The 15,295-nt window shown below is 50.5% G+C and overlaps 1 protein-coding gene across 1 annotated transcript; it reads right to left on the reverse strand.

Moving 5' to 3' along the window:
• Positions 1-3,486: 3,486 nt before the first annotated feature.
• SDHAF1 (succinate dehydrogenase complex assembly factor 1) lies at positions 3,487-6,718 on the reverse strand. The gene has a single exon (XM_032614683.1). It carries the CDS (start codon positions 6,611-6,613, stop codon positions 6,257-6,259), a length of 357 nt encoding a protein of 118 aa, XP_032470574.1. The 5' UTR covers positions 6,614-6,718; the 3' UTR covers positions 3,487-6,256.
• Between the last annotated feature and the right edge of the window lie 8,577 nt (positions 6,719-15,295).

The following is a 15,295-nucleotide window of genomic DNA, read 5'->3' on the forward strand; positions in this document are numbered from 1 at the left end:
CATGGAACTGAATCAGCCCATCTTGGGTTGGGTTCCCCCATACCCTGAGACCAAGATTCAAGCACAGGTAGTTTTTTAGGGAGTTGATCCCAGGCAAATGGATTAGGGGAATGGGAAGTGAGCCATGGAAAGGAGTTAATGAGCTGGTTGCTGCTCTGGGCACCTAGAGTGCCATCCCCCTAGGGACCTCTGGGAGACTGGGAGACACACTCAAAGTTGTCCCACCCAAGAGGTGAAGAAGTTGTGGCATATATGTACCAGCTCCCATCTTTCATTGGTTAAGGATTATTCCTAGAGATATTAACTCCCCAGCACTTCCAGCCTCTCCTGCCTGTAAACGACCCTCAGGCAAAGAGGCACAGGTGCTTGCTACAGGATGCTAGAGGAGGGGTGCAGGTGTGCAGGAGGGGTGCAGGTGATGTTGGTGCTGGGTTGCCGACAGTACTTGCTATAGCCCCTGACCTGCATTCATCCACGTGCTCTGTTCAAACACTCCACATGGTGGGCTCCCAGGCTGGCCATCACTGATGCACGACTGTGAAAGCCCCCTTCTCCCAGGTCATCATGCTGAATTGCCAGGCCTCAGTCCTGAAGTCCAGTCCCCAGCCCCAGGTGTCTAAGCTCATTCTCTCCCCAGAACTTAAGGTATCAGGACAAGGGGTAGAGCAGAACCAGACTCAAGAACAGAGGCAGAAGCCCTGTGCTAGGCTCCTGGATGTGCACTTAAGACAGATCCCTTCTCCTTTAATTCTCACAACCACCTGATGATGTGGCCCCGCTTAACAGAATGGGAAACTGAGGCTCTAGACGGGAAGCCACCAGCCTGAGGCCACACGGGAGCAAGTGACTGAAGTCAAATCCGCACTGATTTAAAAAGAAATGGGAATTTGTTTTCGTGGGTAACTGAAAAGTTCAGGACTATAGCACAGCTGGATCCAGAGGCTCAGTTCTTTCCTCTGTTTTGGCTTCACTCTTATGCAAGTGATCGCCAGAGTGCCCCTCAAAACCTCCAAGCCTACATCCCACCAATTTAGCAGCCAATAGGAGAGTTACTCTTCCCTTATAGTTCCAGCCAAGGACCCAAAGCCAGTGTCACATACTTCACTGGGGGCTGCAGTCAGCCTTGACTGAACCATGTGTACTGAAAACAGGGGGAGAAGTCGTTCTCCAAAAAAAATCAGGGAGCTGTTACCAGAAGGGGGGATGGACACTGAGGGAAGGGGGCAGGAAGGAGCAGATTCTGGGAGTGACTCCAAGTTCGGGAAGAAGTCGGGATGCAAACGTAGATCTGTTCTGTTTCAAATGCCAGGCCAGGTCCTGTCCCCGAGGAGGCATGGTGTTCCTGGGGTTACCAGCAAATGGGACAGGCAGAGTCTTGGCAATACTGACCTAACTGATTGGGTAATGGAGCAAATCCATGCCATTCATTCATTCATTTAATATTGACTGAGTCTGCTATGAACCAGGTCCTGGTCAAAGAGCGGGGCTATGATCGTGAATAAGTCAGGCTAAAATCCTGGTCCCTGTGGAGCTGACATTCTAGTGGGAGAAAGCAACAGTAAGTAAAAGAAACAGGTAAAATAGGTAACAGGTCAGAGAGTGGTTAAGTGCTAAAGAGAAAACTAATGTGGGCAAAGGCAAAGGGAGAGGGGTACAATTAGGATGGATGAAGAAAGAATCAGGGAGACAATTATATCATTATGCTATCATTAAGTCATTATACCAAGTTGCAGTGAGAACACAAACCAGGGGGACTCCTAGAGGGGTGCTGTCCAACAGGAATATAATGTGAACCACAAATATTATAAATTTCCTAGCTGTCACAGTAAAACCGCAGAAACAGGTGAATTAATTTTAATTTAATTTATACTGTAACGCAACATATCCAAAATATTATCATTTCGATATGTAATCAATATAAAAATAATGAGGTATTTTACAATCCTTTTTTCTTACTAAGTCTTTGAAGTCTGGTATGTGTTTTATACTTTATAGCACATCTCAATTCAGATGCTTAATTTTCAACGCATAAAATGAAATGTAGTGCTACCAAAACAATACAGCTGTGTTTAATGACAAAATATTTTACACTGCTACAGTTTAAAATTTTAAGATTTATAAAGTTAAAAAAAATTCCCCAGTTGCACTAATCACATTTCAAATGCTCAAGTCACAGGTACTTCCCAGATACCATACTGGACAGTACAGGCCTGGAGGAAGAGCATTCTAGGTAGAGGGGACAGCAAGTGCAAAGGCCCTGAGGTAGAACTGTGCCTGGCGCGTGGGAAAGCCAGTGTGGTTGGAGTGCGAGAATGGAAGGAGGCAAGGTGAGAGAGGCAGTAGGGCCAGATCAGGTGAGGCCTTGTGGACCACAGTGAGGACTTCTAGTTTGAGTAAGATGGGCACTGGAGGGGCTTTTGTTGTTGTTGTTTTCAGCTTTCATTCTGATAATTTTTGAACTTGTACAAAAGGAGAAAGAACAGCATTACAAGTCCTTGTGAACTCATCACTGGCTCCAAATATTATCAACTCAGGGCCAATCCCATTTAATGCTCCCAGGTGCTCACTCCCCTCTTCCTAGATTACTACTTTGAAGTCAATTCTAGACATTGTATCTTTCTATTCACCAGCAATTCATGGACCATCTCCAGAAGATCGATTCTGTTTTAAAATTTAATCACGGAATTCCCTGGCGGTCCAGTGGTTAAGACTCCATGCTTTCATCACTGAGCTTGTGGGTTCGATCCCTGGTCGGGGAACTTAAGATCCCACAAGCTGTGCTGCGTGTGCCCCCCCCCACACCCCCGCAAAAAGTCCAATCACAACGCTCTTACTACTATAAAAAAAATTCTAGTCATTCCTCTACATCACTTACACCTAGGATGTCACTATTTGAGGGAGGGAGCTGAGCAGGAGTGCTGGGAATTTGAGGGTGTGGCTGGCTCCTCATCCTCATCAGGTACTGTGAGTTTCCCAGAATTCACCAAGGCCCCACTGGGCCACCTCATGCACCTGGTCGCCCCTTTGGGACCACTGAGCTTGTGACCCAAGACAGGAACATATTCTAGTGACCCATCACTCCCAATAGGATGGAGATCAGAATCTCTAAGGGAGAGCAGATGTTATTATTTCAAAGGTCAGAAATTTAATTTAAATTGATTGTTAAATCTGCGAAGAAGGTATGCATGAGAGATTTATAAAGTCTCAGAAGATGCAGGCTTTACTCTTCTCAAATCTCTTGTAAAATTGTATCCTCTGTGTGAAGATCTCTGGTGCCCAAAGAGGAATGACCAGTGATATGACCATCATCTTTTTTGTAACTTTTTGTTTTGTTTCAAATTACTGAAAAGCTTTAAGACGAGTACAACAAACCCCCATATACCCTTTACCCACATTCACATAAAATGTTAACATTTTACCCCATGGGCTTCACCATTCACACTCTCACTAATATATATGTGCACATAATTTGGAACCATTTGAGAGTAAGTTGTAGACATGATACTTTTAATTCTTAAATACTTCAGTGTATAGTTCTTAAGATCAAAAGTACAGATCTTATACAACTAGAGTACAGTTATTGGAATCAGGAAATTTAAAAACTCAATTCAAGTCTATTATTAACCCACAATCCATATTCCAAGTTATTCCAAGCCCCTTAAGTCCTTTATAGCAATTTTCTTAGATCAGGAGATTCTTTTAACAGACAGGTTGAGAGGCACTGACCCTGTGCCTTAGAAGAGTGAAAAACACAGCAGCAGACACAGAGATTACCAACGGGGGGGCTTTAACGTCAGCACTGAAGTGAGGTGGTTTATTTGGGATGTGATCCCAGGAGGCAGGAGTTAGGGAGTGGGGAGAGACAGGGCAGGGGAAAATCAAAAAACGTGCTCATGGAGTGATAGCTACTGTGAGCAACTGGGGCTCAGTCCCATGGGGGCACCTTGTAGAACACATTTCATTTGTCCCACCAGACAACAGGCACTTATCCAGTGACTGCTGTCCCCCACAGGCTGTAGTTTGCTCCTAAGGGTATTAACCCACCCCCCATAATTCCCCGAAAGCCCTCAAGCAGAGAAGCAGAGATGCAGGGGCTCAGAGCAGGAAGCTGGCTGCCTCTTGGGAACCCTCCTCTGCAGCTACAAGTGGGGTTGGGACATCATCACCTGCTGCCACATGTATTTAATTCACTGTATCATTATAACAGCCACAGGAGGGAGGCACTATTAGTATGCCCATTTTGCAGATAAGGGTGTTGAGGCACAAAGAGGTTAAATCACTTGCCTCCGATCGTGTAATCAGTAAGTGTTGAAACTGCGATTCAAACCTAGGCATTCCAGTTCCAGGGTCCATGCTCTTAATCACTGCTCACTCACCTACAACCTCCTCCCTCAAATCAGGCAATCCCCTCCCTCATCCTCTTTACCAGACAAACTCCATTCCTCTGTAATACCCGAGTGAATGTCTCCCTTCCTGACCGGGATACCCAGCCCCAGTGAGAACTCAATCATTGCCTGCAGCCCTGCCAGAAGCTCCTATCCTGGAGCTTATTAAGGCTCAAGATCTTGGAGCCAGGAGTGAGCAAGAGGAAGAGGAGGGAGATGCAGGTGGAGATGTAATGGGGGCTGGATAGGTAGGACTTAACCCCTTAAGCCACTTTCAAGACTTTGGCTTTTACTCCAAAATGGAGTCAGGCCAGGATTAACAGCATCACCCTGGCCAAAGAAACTGAGGCAGAGAGACGAACATGGCCGTGGAGGCCGAGCACCAACCAGAGACAAAGCTGAAGTAGAAGCCACTTGCGTGAACAGCACAGCCTGTGCCCTGGGGCACTCCAGGCCCCAGCATTTCTCCCCTCACCCTCTCCAGGCCTTTACCCACACTGGTCCCCCTGCTTGGAAGCCTATCCCTACATTCTGGCAAACACTTTATAATTCTTTAAATTGCACCCCAACTTTATTACTATTTGGGTTCCTGCCTCCCCCACTGGGATTGGGGCAGAGACTGTGTTTCTCTTCTGTCCGTACTACCTTTGATCTGAGGTCTGGGCTCCTTTCCTGAGGTCCTCCTCCTCCTCTCAACTGCATTCAACTGCTTTCCACTTATTTAACCGACATCAGTGCAAATACAGCTGAGGGCTGCAAAGTGCGGTACTCCAGAGAATATCTAGGGCAAGTCTATGGGGCGAGGTATGCCTGTGGCCTTTGGGTCCACCTCTCCTCCCCAACCCCTCAGCCTTGCTAACAAAAATCCCAGCTTGTAGCTGAGGCTGGACTCCTTAGCCAGGTTTGAGGGCCCCACTACTACCTCAGGGGTTACCAGCCAGGTCTCCTCAGCTCCACTATTCCTCTCCTGCCTCATTACCCTCCATTAAGGAGTCTACTGGGGCTTCTTTGGGGTCAAACCAGGCTGGGTCCCCTCCATGGATCTGCCATGGATCTGCTGCTCCAACCAATCTGCCATTCTAGAGGGCTCCAGAGGGGTAGAGACAGCTCCCCACACCCATCCCTTGCCAGAGGGTCACTAGTTGGTGTGTGTGTGTGTGTGCCTCTTCAAAAATCCCCCCAAACATTAAATCTTTAAGATCACCAACAGGGAAGTAAGCACATCCCCAATTTTATTGCCTTTTTGTCCAACAGTCCTGAGCAGGGAAAGGGGCAGAAATCGGGAGTCCCCCTCATAAGTATCACGTAGAGGTCTTGAGGGGGTCTTTAATTGATTAGCTGGGGTGAGAGACTCCCTACCCGCTTCCTCATCGATCCTAGTTTGTCACAATGGGCGAAAGCTTTTTCTAAGGGGATTTCAGGCTTCTCACCGGCCATCAGGGCATCTTCCCAAACTCCTCAGCAAAAAAGTCTGCTCTCCTCATAGTTACAAAGAAGGGAGTCTCCTTGAGGAGCCAGGAGTGTGGTATGTTCTCCGGGGTCTAGAGAAGGGCGTGTCTGTCTCTTTCTGTCCAACAGCGGGGCGTCCTGGCTCCCCAAGGCCTTCGGGTAAGTAGCTCTCAGCTTGACAGTCCAGCCAGCCGGCGACCCAGGCTGCCCCAAGCCCTCATGGGTAAGTTTGACCCGTTACCATACATCGGGCAAAGTCGGGCATCTCTCGCCATCGCACCCTACGTCGTCAGGAGGGCTCTTCAATTCCCCCAATCTGTCGATCTGGTCTCTCAAGACCTCTCACCTTCCATCAGGCCGGTTCCCCGGTCCCCCCACGCAGTCAGGCGGGCCCCCGGTTCCCCTGAGCCACCGGGTGACGGTCACCGTCCATCCGGCGCGGTCTTCGGTACCTCCATGCTGTCCAGCGGTCTCCTTGGGCCGTCACCTTCGTCAGGTGGGGTCCCTGGGGCCCCCGCGCCGGGGGACTCCTCAGTCGGGCCCCGCGTACTCACAAAGGCACCCATGGCCGTGGCGTGACCCGAGCGTAGCAGCTGAAGCTGGCGCCGTCCGCGGCGGTACAGGTACTCGATGCGCAGTACGTCGGAGCGTGGCAGGCGGGCGTGCTGCCGGAACTCGGCCCGCACCCGCGACTCGGCGCCCGGCTTTCCGTGCCCGGCGCGCAGCAACTCGCGGTACAGACTCAGAACTTGTCTCTGAAGCCGGCTGTGCCGGCACATGGTAGCAGCTGGGCCGCGGGCTCACACAGCGGACGCCCCGCCGAGTGGCGCGGCAGAACAGTGGGGAGAAGCGGTGAAACGCGACAACTGACGCTTCCGCCACCCGCCCCCAGCTTTGCGGCGCCGCCGCGTCCCATAGGTTGTCGCTGCTTCTACGTCACAATGTTGTGAGTAAGGGGCGGAGCTTCTGGTTCACTGGCCCGCCCCACAGGAAATCAGTGTCCTTTAGAGGACGGTACTTCTGAGCGCCTGGGTGAGGAGGGCGCTAGGCCCTGAGGCTCTTAGGTTTGGGGTTGGAAGGGACCAGGGGATCCTGACCTGACTCTTGGGTCCTACGAGTGGAGAGAGCTAGAGGTTGGAGCCCTTGTGTGCCTCAGGGCTCTGGGGGCACTGGGAGAGAGAAGACAGGCACAGGCATGCTTTTGTCCTCAGTTATTTATTAAAGCAATCTCGGGAAGCTCCATGCGTTCCCACCCGCAGAGCAGGTGTGCGTCGAGGGTCCCAACCCTGGGGACGGGCAGAGGGACGGGGTCACGCGGTGAAGTGTTGGGTCACAGCCGGCAGGACAAGTTTCTCGGTGCTGAGAAGATGGCGTGAGAGATGGTGTGGGCTGTAAGCCCCCAGACGCAGCCTGTAGCGCAGGGAGTTGGGCTCTTAGCGCCCTCTATCGACATGAGTCGGGTCCGAGGGTAGGAGAGGGAGCGGCCTCCCCAGCTGTTGAAGTCCAGAGTCCAGCCCACATGGCACATTTCGACTAGGCTGGCACCCCGATGTCCAGGGAGTATCAGGTCAGCCTCAATTCCGTTAGAGTCCTCGCAGGCTACGCGGAGGCGTACTCGTAGGGCTGGGAGGCCTGCAATGCCACGATCCCCTCGGACCCTACCAGCACCCGGAGCGTGGGGGGCCGCTGGACAATAACCCGGAACCCTCCGCCCAGCGTGCGACCACGACCCGGCACACCTGGGCGGCGAGCTGCGCTGGGCGTGGGTTCTTATGCTAGAGGGGAGGCGGATCAGGGACTGGGGAGAGGGTCGGAGTTTGGGAGTCAAACGGGAGATCTGAAACCGCTATGAATCCCCTCGGTGTCTCTATCAGAAATACATATCCAGGTCTTTGCTAGAGGAATAAGGTCTGGGATTTGCTTTAAAATCCTCCAGCACAAACGAAACAAAAAGAGCGAGAGGAGGTGCTTCCCTGGTGGTGCAGTGGTTGAGGGTCCCCCTGCCGATGCAGGGGACACATGTTCGTGCCCCGGTCCGGGAGGATCCCACATGCCGCGGAGCGACAAAGAGTGAGAGGAAAAGAAAGCAAGAGTGGCAAAATATTTGTAACTGTAATGGGGTTTCATAACACTATTCTCTCTTCTTTTGTGATGCTTGAAATTTTCCGTAATAAACACTTTCTTAAAAAGGAGATTTAGAGAGAGAGAAAAAAAAGCCTTTGGATCCTGTCACATCTCTCTCACCTGTGTCTTCATAATCTAGTAACTGTTTACTGAGCACTACTCTGTACCAGGCACTCTTTCAAGTGCTTTAATATTTTATTTATAATGTATGACACAGTATGTTAATAAAATATGCAATATAATATGATGCTATTTTAATATCTTGTCACCTAATTTATATTATGTAATACATTTATTTGAAAATAGTGAATATTTAAAACAGTTTATTTTTAAAATAGTGAGTATTTAAAACATTTTTTGTTTGTTTTAAGTTTTGGCCGTGCCCGATCAGGGATCAAACCTGCGCTCACTGCATTGGGAGGCAGAGTCTTAACCACTGGACTGCCAGGGAAGTCCCTAAACACTTGATATTTTAAGTGACATTAAATCCTCACCAACACTCTGACAAGGTAGATCTGCAGGACCATATACCTCTTGCCTCTTAGTAAACCAAGGCCAGAGAAGTAACATAGCCTGCCCAGGTTCACATAGCTGGTAAGTGGCAGAGCCAGGTTTCAGACCCCAGGGATCTCATTTCATGACCTGTGTTTTTAACCACTCTGCTATACATACTGCCTCACCAAAGATAATATAAAAATGGCTGCAAGAGCAATCACAACTTATACTTACTGGGCACTTACTTATACCAAGCACTTAATTTTTTAAAAATTTATTTATTTATTTATTTTTGGCTGCGTTGTGTCTTCGTTGCTGGCGCCAGCTTTCTCTGGTTGCGGAGAGTGGGGGCTACGAGTGGGGGCTACTCTTTGTTGTGGTGTGTGGGCTTATTGTGGTGGCTTCTCTTGTTGTGGAGCACGGGCTCTAGGTGTGTAGGCTTCAGTAGTTGTGGCACGCGGGCTCAGTAGTTGTGGCTCCCGGGCTTAGTTGCTCCATGACATGTGGGATCTTCCCAGACCAGGGATCGAACCCATGTCCCCCACATTGGCAGGCAGATTCTTATCCACTGCGCCACCACAGAAGTCCCCCAAGCACTTTATATGTATCTTCACAGCTACCCTATGTGGTGGGCACCACTCTTATCACCGCTTTTTGTGGATGAGCAAACTGAGGCACAGAGAGAGGTTGAGTCACTTACACAAAGTTACACTAGAAGCTTAAGAGACATAGTGGGGGTTTCTTGACCCTTTAACCAAAGGTTCTGGCTTAGTTTACCTGCCAGGTTGTGGCAGATACCCAAGCTGTTCTCTTGCTGGCCCATCCTCCCACTTCTACAATTAACCTTGAACTCACAGATGATTCTATTTCTCATCATGAGATTTCAGGTTTGTTTTCCTCTTACTTAGAAATACTATCCATTTTGCCTGCCCAAATTTCAATTCTCCTGTTGCTCTCCTGCTTCCAGGTTCCTTGGGGAGCCATGCATCCTCCACCCTGGCATCTCTCCCTGCTGGATTTCCACCCTCTCCTTGTCTGGCTTCTTCCCATCAGCACTTAAACATCCCTGAGTTTCTCTCATCTCAAAATCATCATCATCGTCATCATCATCAATTCTAAGATACCTTTGCCCTCTGGAACTTTCTAGCTGATCTTTATTCTCCCCTTTCTGCATGGACAGTTTGTCAAGAGAGGTGTCTATACCTGCTGCCTCCAGCTGTCTCATTCCTCAACCCTGCAATCCAGGAGCTGACCCCTGCTGTGCTGTGTGATAGAAGGAGCCTGTGTTCCTGACTTGGAGGAAACAAACTGGTTATACTTGGATTGTTCATGAGAAATAAGCTTTTATCAAGTTTAAGCCACTGTAATGTTGCGCCTCTGTTATAGCATTTGGATGTAGAGCCTACTTAACATAGATGCTAACACAGGAAGAGGAAAAGGCAGGGATGAAAGATGGAAACTTGAGTCCCAGTGACATTATTTGGGTCCCTGAATCCAGCCATGTCTGAAGGCCTAAACTTTACACAAATAAAAGTAGATAAATTCCCTGTTGTATTTAAGATAGTTGGCATCATTTTCTGTCAGTTACAGCTGAAAGTCTTACTGATATGGTGTGTTTCAGGGAACATTTTATGATGAGGTACGGGAGACTCTGTGCCTACCCACCCAGGCCTGGAGACCTCTCTGACAGGGATGTTGCATCCACTGTGGAAGCAGCCACAGTGGTCCTGGGATACACAGTCTGTGCCATCAAAGATGAGGCCAGGGTCACACTCACAGCCCTCATGGCATTGGGTAGAACAGTAAGCAGGGCTGAGAGGTGGGACACAGCCCCCATGACAGGTCCATGCACAGATGCTGTAGTGGCTTCAGGTGGACAAGTCAGGGCTGCAGGTGGATGGCAAAGGTGAGTGCTTGTTACTCAAGTTTCCTTTTCCAGTCCTACTGCCTCTTGCATCCAGTCAGGCTAGCTTCCCATTGGTGTTTTCCAACCTCCACAACTTTGAATTACAGTTTCCTTTCCCTTGGATGCCCCTCCCACACACTCTCCAGCCAATTCCATCTATGTCAAGTCTTCTCTGATCTCCATCAGGAGAGAGGGCTCTTCCTGCCAGCCCACAACCTGCCCGGCATGCATCCCAGACCCAGCCAGAGCACTCACAGCAAAGTTGGGGACCCCTCCAGGGTATCACGGGGATCCCAGCCTCCTGGTGAGCCTGCAGTGTAGGCTGTGGGGCAAAGGGGAGACAGATAGTGAGAAAAAGAGACAGGCACAAAAAAACAGAAAGACCTTGTTAAACTGCTGTCCCTCCAGGTCTGGCTGCTTCTTCAAACGTAGTCTTAACTCTTCAAGTCCCACCCTTCTTCGCCTGGCCCCTGCTCAACCAGGCCTAAACTTCTCCATTGGTCCTCCAGCGTCCATCCTCTGGTGGCCCAAATCTGAGTTTCCAGAGCTTCACCCACTATCTCCAGCCAGCCCCACACACTCACAGCAGAATTCAGGTGTCCTCCAGGGCCCAGGCGCACGCCCAGAGCCTGACAGGTGACAATGTAGGCGACCAGGGCTTGGTCGACTGCGCAGCGGATGCCGTGGGGCACACACGTAGGGCAGGCATCCCCCACGGTAGGCGAGGAGGCGGCAGCTGTGAATGAAGGGTGGTGATTCCAAAATTCCATCCACCTCCAGGGAGGGAATGCGGGATGGGAGAACAGCCAGGGAAGGGGGTAGTGGCTGTCAGCAGACATTCCTGGAAATGTCAATGAAGGATCAGAGAGGGATCAAGGAGAACATTCTGGTTGGTTAACCGGGGTTTAGTCATTAGGGATCAAAAGAGACTCAGTTGGAGGCTAAATGGAGGGTCAATAAAGAACCCAATGAGGAATCAATGGTAGAGTGACTAGATCGTCAGAATTAATGAGGGGTCAATGGAAGATCAATGAGGGGTAAAAAGGATAATTAGGGAGTCAGTAGGGAGGGGTCAGTGGGAGATCAAGGGGAGGATCATGAAGAGGGCAAATGGAAGAAGTGGATGGACAAATCCACGCATCACTGAGGGTCAAGAGAAGGCTTAGATGGCTTTGGGTGGCAATGGGAGGACTCAGCTGGTGGGTAAGTTCGGGTGGAGTCAGAAGGTGAGCCGATGAATTAATAGGGCACTTTGAAAGTCTCAGTGAATGAGATAATGAGTCAAAGAGGCTGAATTAGGATAACAGAAAGGTCCAAGAATTCAATGGAGGAGTCAGTATCACTAGGAAGCTCAATGGGAAGCTCCACAGGGGTGTAAATGGGGCCATTAATGGGCCAGTCATGGATCCCTGGGAGTGTCAAATAGATAGCTCAGTACAGATAAATGGGGGAAGGGTGTGGGGTGGGGTCAACAGGGCAGTAAGTAGGGTTAATGGGCAAGTGGATATAACAATAGAAGCATCACTTGGGGAGGCAATGGCTTAAGGGGATGTTAAATGGGGAGGTGAAAGGGAGGGTCAATGGGGAGGTCAGGGCTGAGCCTGTGGGTTAAAGGGGAGTCAATTAGGGAGTCAAATGAGGACTCAGAGTTAATAGGAGGGTAATAGGAGTCTCAAGGGTGGTAAATAATGACAAGTGAGAGTCAGTAGGAAGGAGTCAACAAGCAAGTCAATGAGGAGAGAGGGGGTCAGTAGCCATTGGTAGGGGATGAATAGGGCCACTAGGGAATTGGAGTAGATATCTTTCAGGACCAGTGGGAGAGTCAATAATGGGGGCACCAGCAGGAAAAAGGGGTTACTATGGGTTACCTGAGGGTAGTGGGGACAGTGAGGGGTGGTGGGTCAGTGTGGGCCTTAGAAACCTCACCCAGATATGGTTGAGATCTTTCGGACTCATGTCCAGTATCAGACTGGCTGAGAGGGTCTGGCCCTTGGTGCAGCCACGTGGCTGCAGAAAAGGGATCAAATCCAGACTGAAGGGGTCAAGGTTGGCATGGGCTATGCCACAGAGACCCACCAGGCGGTAGACACAGGAGCCCGGGGATTCACAGCGGGCTTCTCCGAATGTGCGGGAGTGGAAGTCTCCAGTAGCAGTGGAGACCAGTGGCTCCTCCAGGACAGTGGGGCTGGGTGGGGACTAGGCTAACAGGCAGTGACACCAGCCACCTGTGGCAGCCTTGCAATGACCACAGCACTTCTCAGGCCATCACTGGGGCATGTTGCTTACCAGGGCCCCAGTGGCCAGGCAGTGGCCATGCTGAACACAGTTGTCTGTCCAGAAAGTGCAGCCTTGGTGCAGGAAGCAGGAGCAGTGGGCACGGGGCACGCATCAGCCCTCCAAGGCAGCAGATGACCAGACAGGCACGGGCAGGTAAGGGCACGGGCGCAGCTACAGTGCTCTGGGGCTGAGGGGTTGATACCTGTGGCTGTTCATGCAGAGCCACATGGGACAAAGCTGGAGTTAGCTGGGCACTGGGGACTGGGGCCGGGGAGCAATGGTGGGGAAACCAGCAGTGAGGCCGTGGGTCTCAGAGCAGGGGCCAAGGTCGTTGTGGGGGAGAGAGAGGGTCAGGGACCCAAGAGTCCTAGGAGTCTGAGTCACCAGTCCCCTCCTTCCCAAGACCCAGAAGTCATGCCCCAATCTCTGACCCCTCAGACCACAGCCCTGGTCACCTTGCAGTTGACAGCCTAGGGGTCCATCTGTGATCCACAAACCTACTTTGTAGGGCAGCTGCAGGTCACACTGTCCCCCGGTTGGCAGGTATAGGAGGGGCAATTCTTTAAGAGGATAGTCTGGCCAGGCTGTGGAGGAAGGGAGGGAGGGTGAAAGGGGAGGTGGTACTAAAAGGAAGGGCGTCTAGAGGTTGTGACATGAGCCCCATTCAAGGAAGTGCATCGGAATCAAAGGCAAAGTGGAAGGATCCATGTGAAACTCTAACAAGGACCCAAGAGGATGTGCTCACAGGGAAGTATTGGCCATTGCGGAGGCAACAACAGTGGTCCACAGGGATGCAGTCAGCCCACGCCTGGAAGAATCCATCATCACACCTGCAGGGAGTGGGAAGCTGCACCTCCTGGACACACGGACAGGCCACGGGGCAGGGGTTCCACACAAGCTGTAGAGGCTGTGTACGGGGGCGGGGGTGGGGGTGGGGGTGGGGGGAGACTGCATGGCTGGGAAAAGGCGGCTTGTCAGGCTTAGGCAAGCCAGGGGCCTACCATCCATCCCACCAGCACCCTGAGGCTGCATCCTTCTTGAGGGACCTCCCCCCTGGATTAATCATATCTGCAGTAATAACCAGCAATGACTGAGCAATGTCTACATACCACGTCGTGTGCTGGCTACTTTAATGGGTCCTAGATATGACTGACATGGCTTCTCTGCTCTTTGTCTTCTGGGGTTTTGCCCCACCCACCACTCCCAGCCCCTACTGAAAAGGGTTGACCATCTCTTGAACCACCAAGTGATCCCACCTCTTATCCACCTGTTTGGGCCTGTGCGGAACCTGTCAGTAAACTCTAGTAGTGGATGTCTTTTTTGTCCTCCCATCCTTCTGACAATGATACCTCCTTTTTGACAGCCACCCATCCTTACTTTCAACATGTAGGTTGAGATGACTCCACATCCAGGCTCCGGGGTGGGTACAGGAATCGGGGATGGCTAATCAGATTATTCCTTTGGCCCCAATAATTGTTCAAGCAAAGTCTATGGGTAGGGACTCTAGGACTTTGGCTGGGGCCAGTGGGGAAAGGGTGCTACATTTTGGAAGAGGGCTTTGAAGCTGGTAGAATCGTCAGCCTGAAGTTGCAGAAGCCTTGCTGCTACCACAAGGGAAGAATCTGCTTGAGAATAAAGCTAACACAGAGAGAGGAGGGAGGGGAAGTCCAAGACACAGAAGAGAGACCAAGAGAGAGAAGGAGAGAAACATTTCTTCTAACTGCAATTGAAAATTCTTAATCCAGCTAAGCCTGAAAATAGAAATACCCTCTGTCTTTGCAGTTACATGTGCTTCAAGTCCTTTTTTTTCTTTCTTCAGTCTGGGATTCTGACACTGCCACTAAGAGTCCCACCTGATAGGGCTTCCCTGGCAGTGGTTAACGACCTGCCTGCCAATGCAGGGGACACAAGCCCTGGTCCGGGAAGATCCCACAGGCCACGGAGCAGCTAAGCTCGTGAGCCACAACTACTGAGCCTGTGCTCTAGAGCCTGCGAGCCACAGATACTGAGCCCACATGCCACAACTACTGAAGCCCATGCGCCTAGAGCCCGTGCTCTGCAATAAGAGAAGCCACCACAATGAGAAGCCCGCACACCGCAATGAAGAGTAGCCCCTGCTCACCTCAACTAGAGGAAGCCCGCGCGTAGCAACAAAGACCCAACGCAGCCAAAAAATAAATAAATAAAATTAAAATCCTTAAAAAAAAAAAAAAGATTATCACCTGATACAGTGGCCACATTGTGTCCCCATGACCCCACCTCTGCCATAGCTAGTTGGGCCAAGGCTGGACAAATGACCATGGCAGGCAGAGGTGGGAATGGTCATCAATCTATAAGTAAAAAGCAAGCCAAACAAATTCCCACCAGGTGCATTTGAACCTAGAGGCAGGAAGGGGTCAGAGAGGGGTGGACACTGACAGAGAAAGTCAAGGTGGGACCAAGAGTCCATGAGGAACATGGAGGAGACATGTGGACACAGAGACTCAAAGTTGATGAGAATCTGTTAAGTAAGTGAACAAATGTTCAGATGTCAGATAAGTCATTTTCTAGGTGTATGACATTGGGCAAATTCTTTAACCATCGATGACTTGGTTTCCCTCATCCATAAAATATATCTGCTTAGACTTCCCTGGTGGCACAGTGGTTAAGAATCCGCCTG

Source organism: Phocoena sinus, chromosome 19, assembly GCF_008692025.1.
Source record: "Phocoena sinus isolate mPhoSin1 chromosome 19, mPhoSin1.pri, whole genome shotgun sequence".
NCBI lineage: Eukaryota > Metazoa > Chordata > Mammalia > Artiodactyla > Phocoenidae > Phocoena > Phocoena sinus.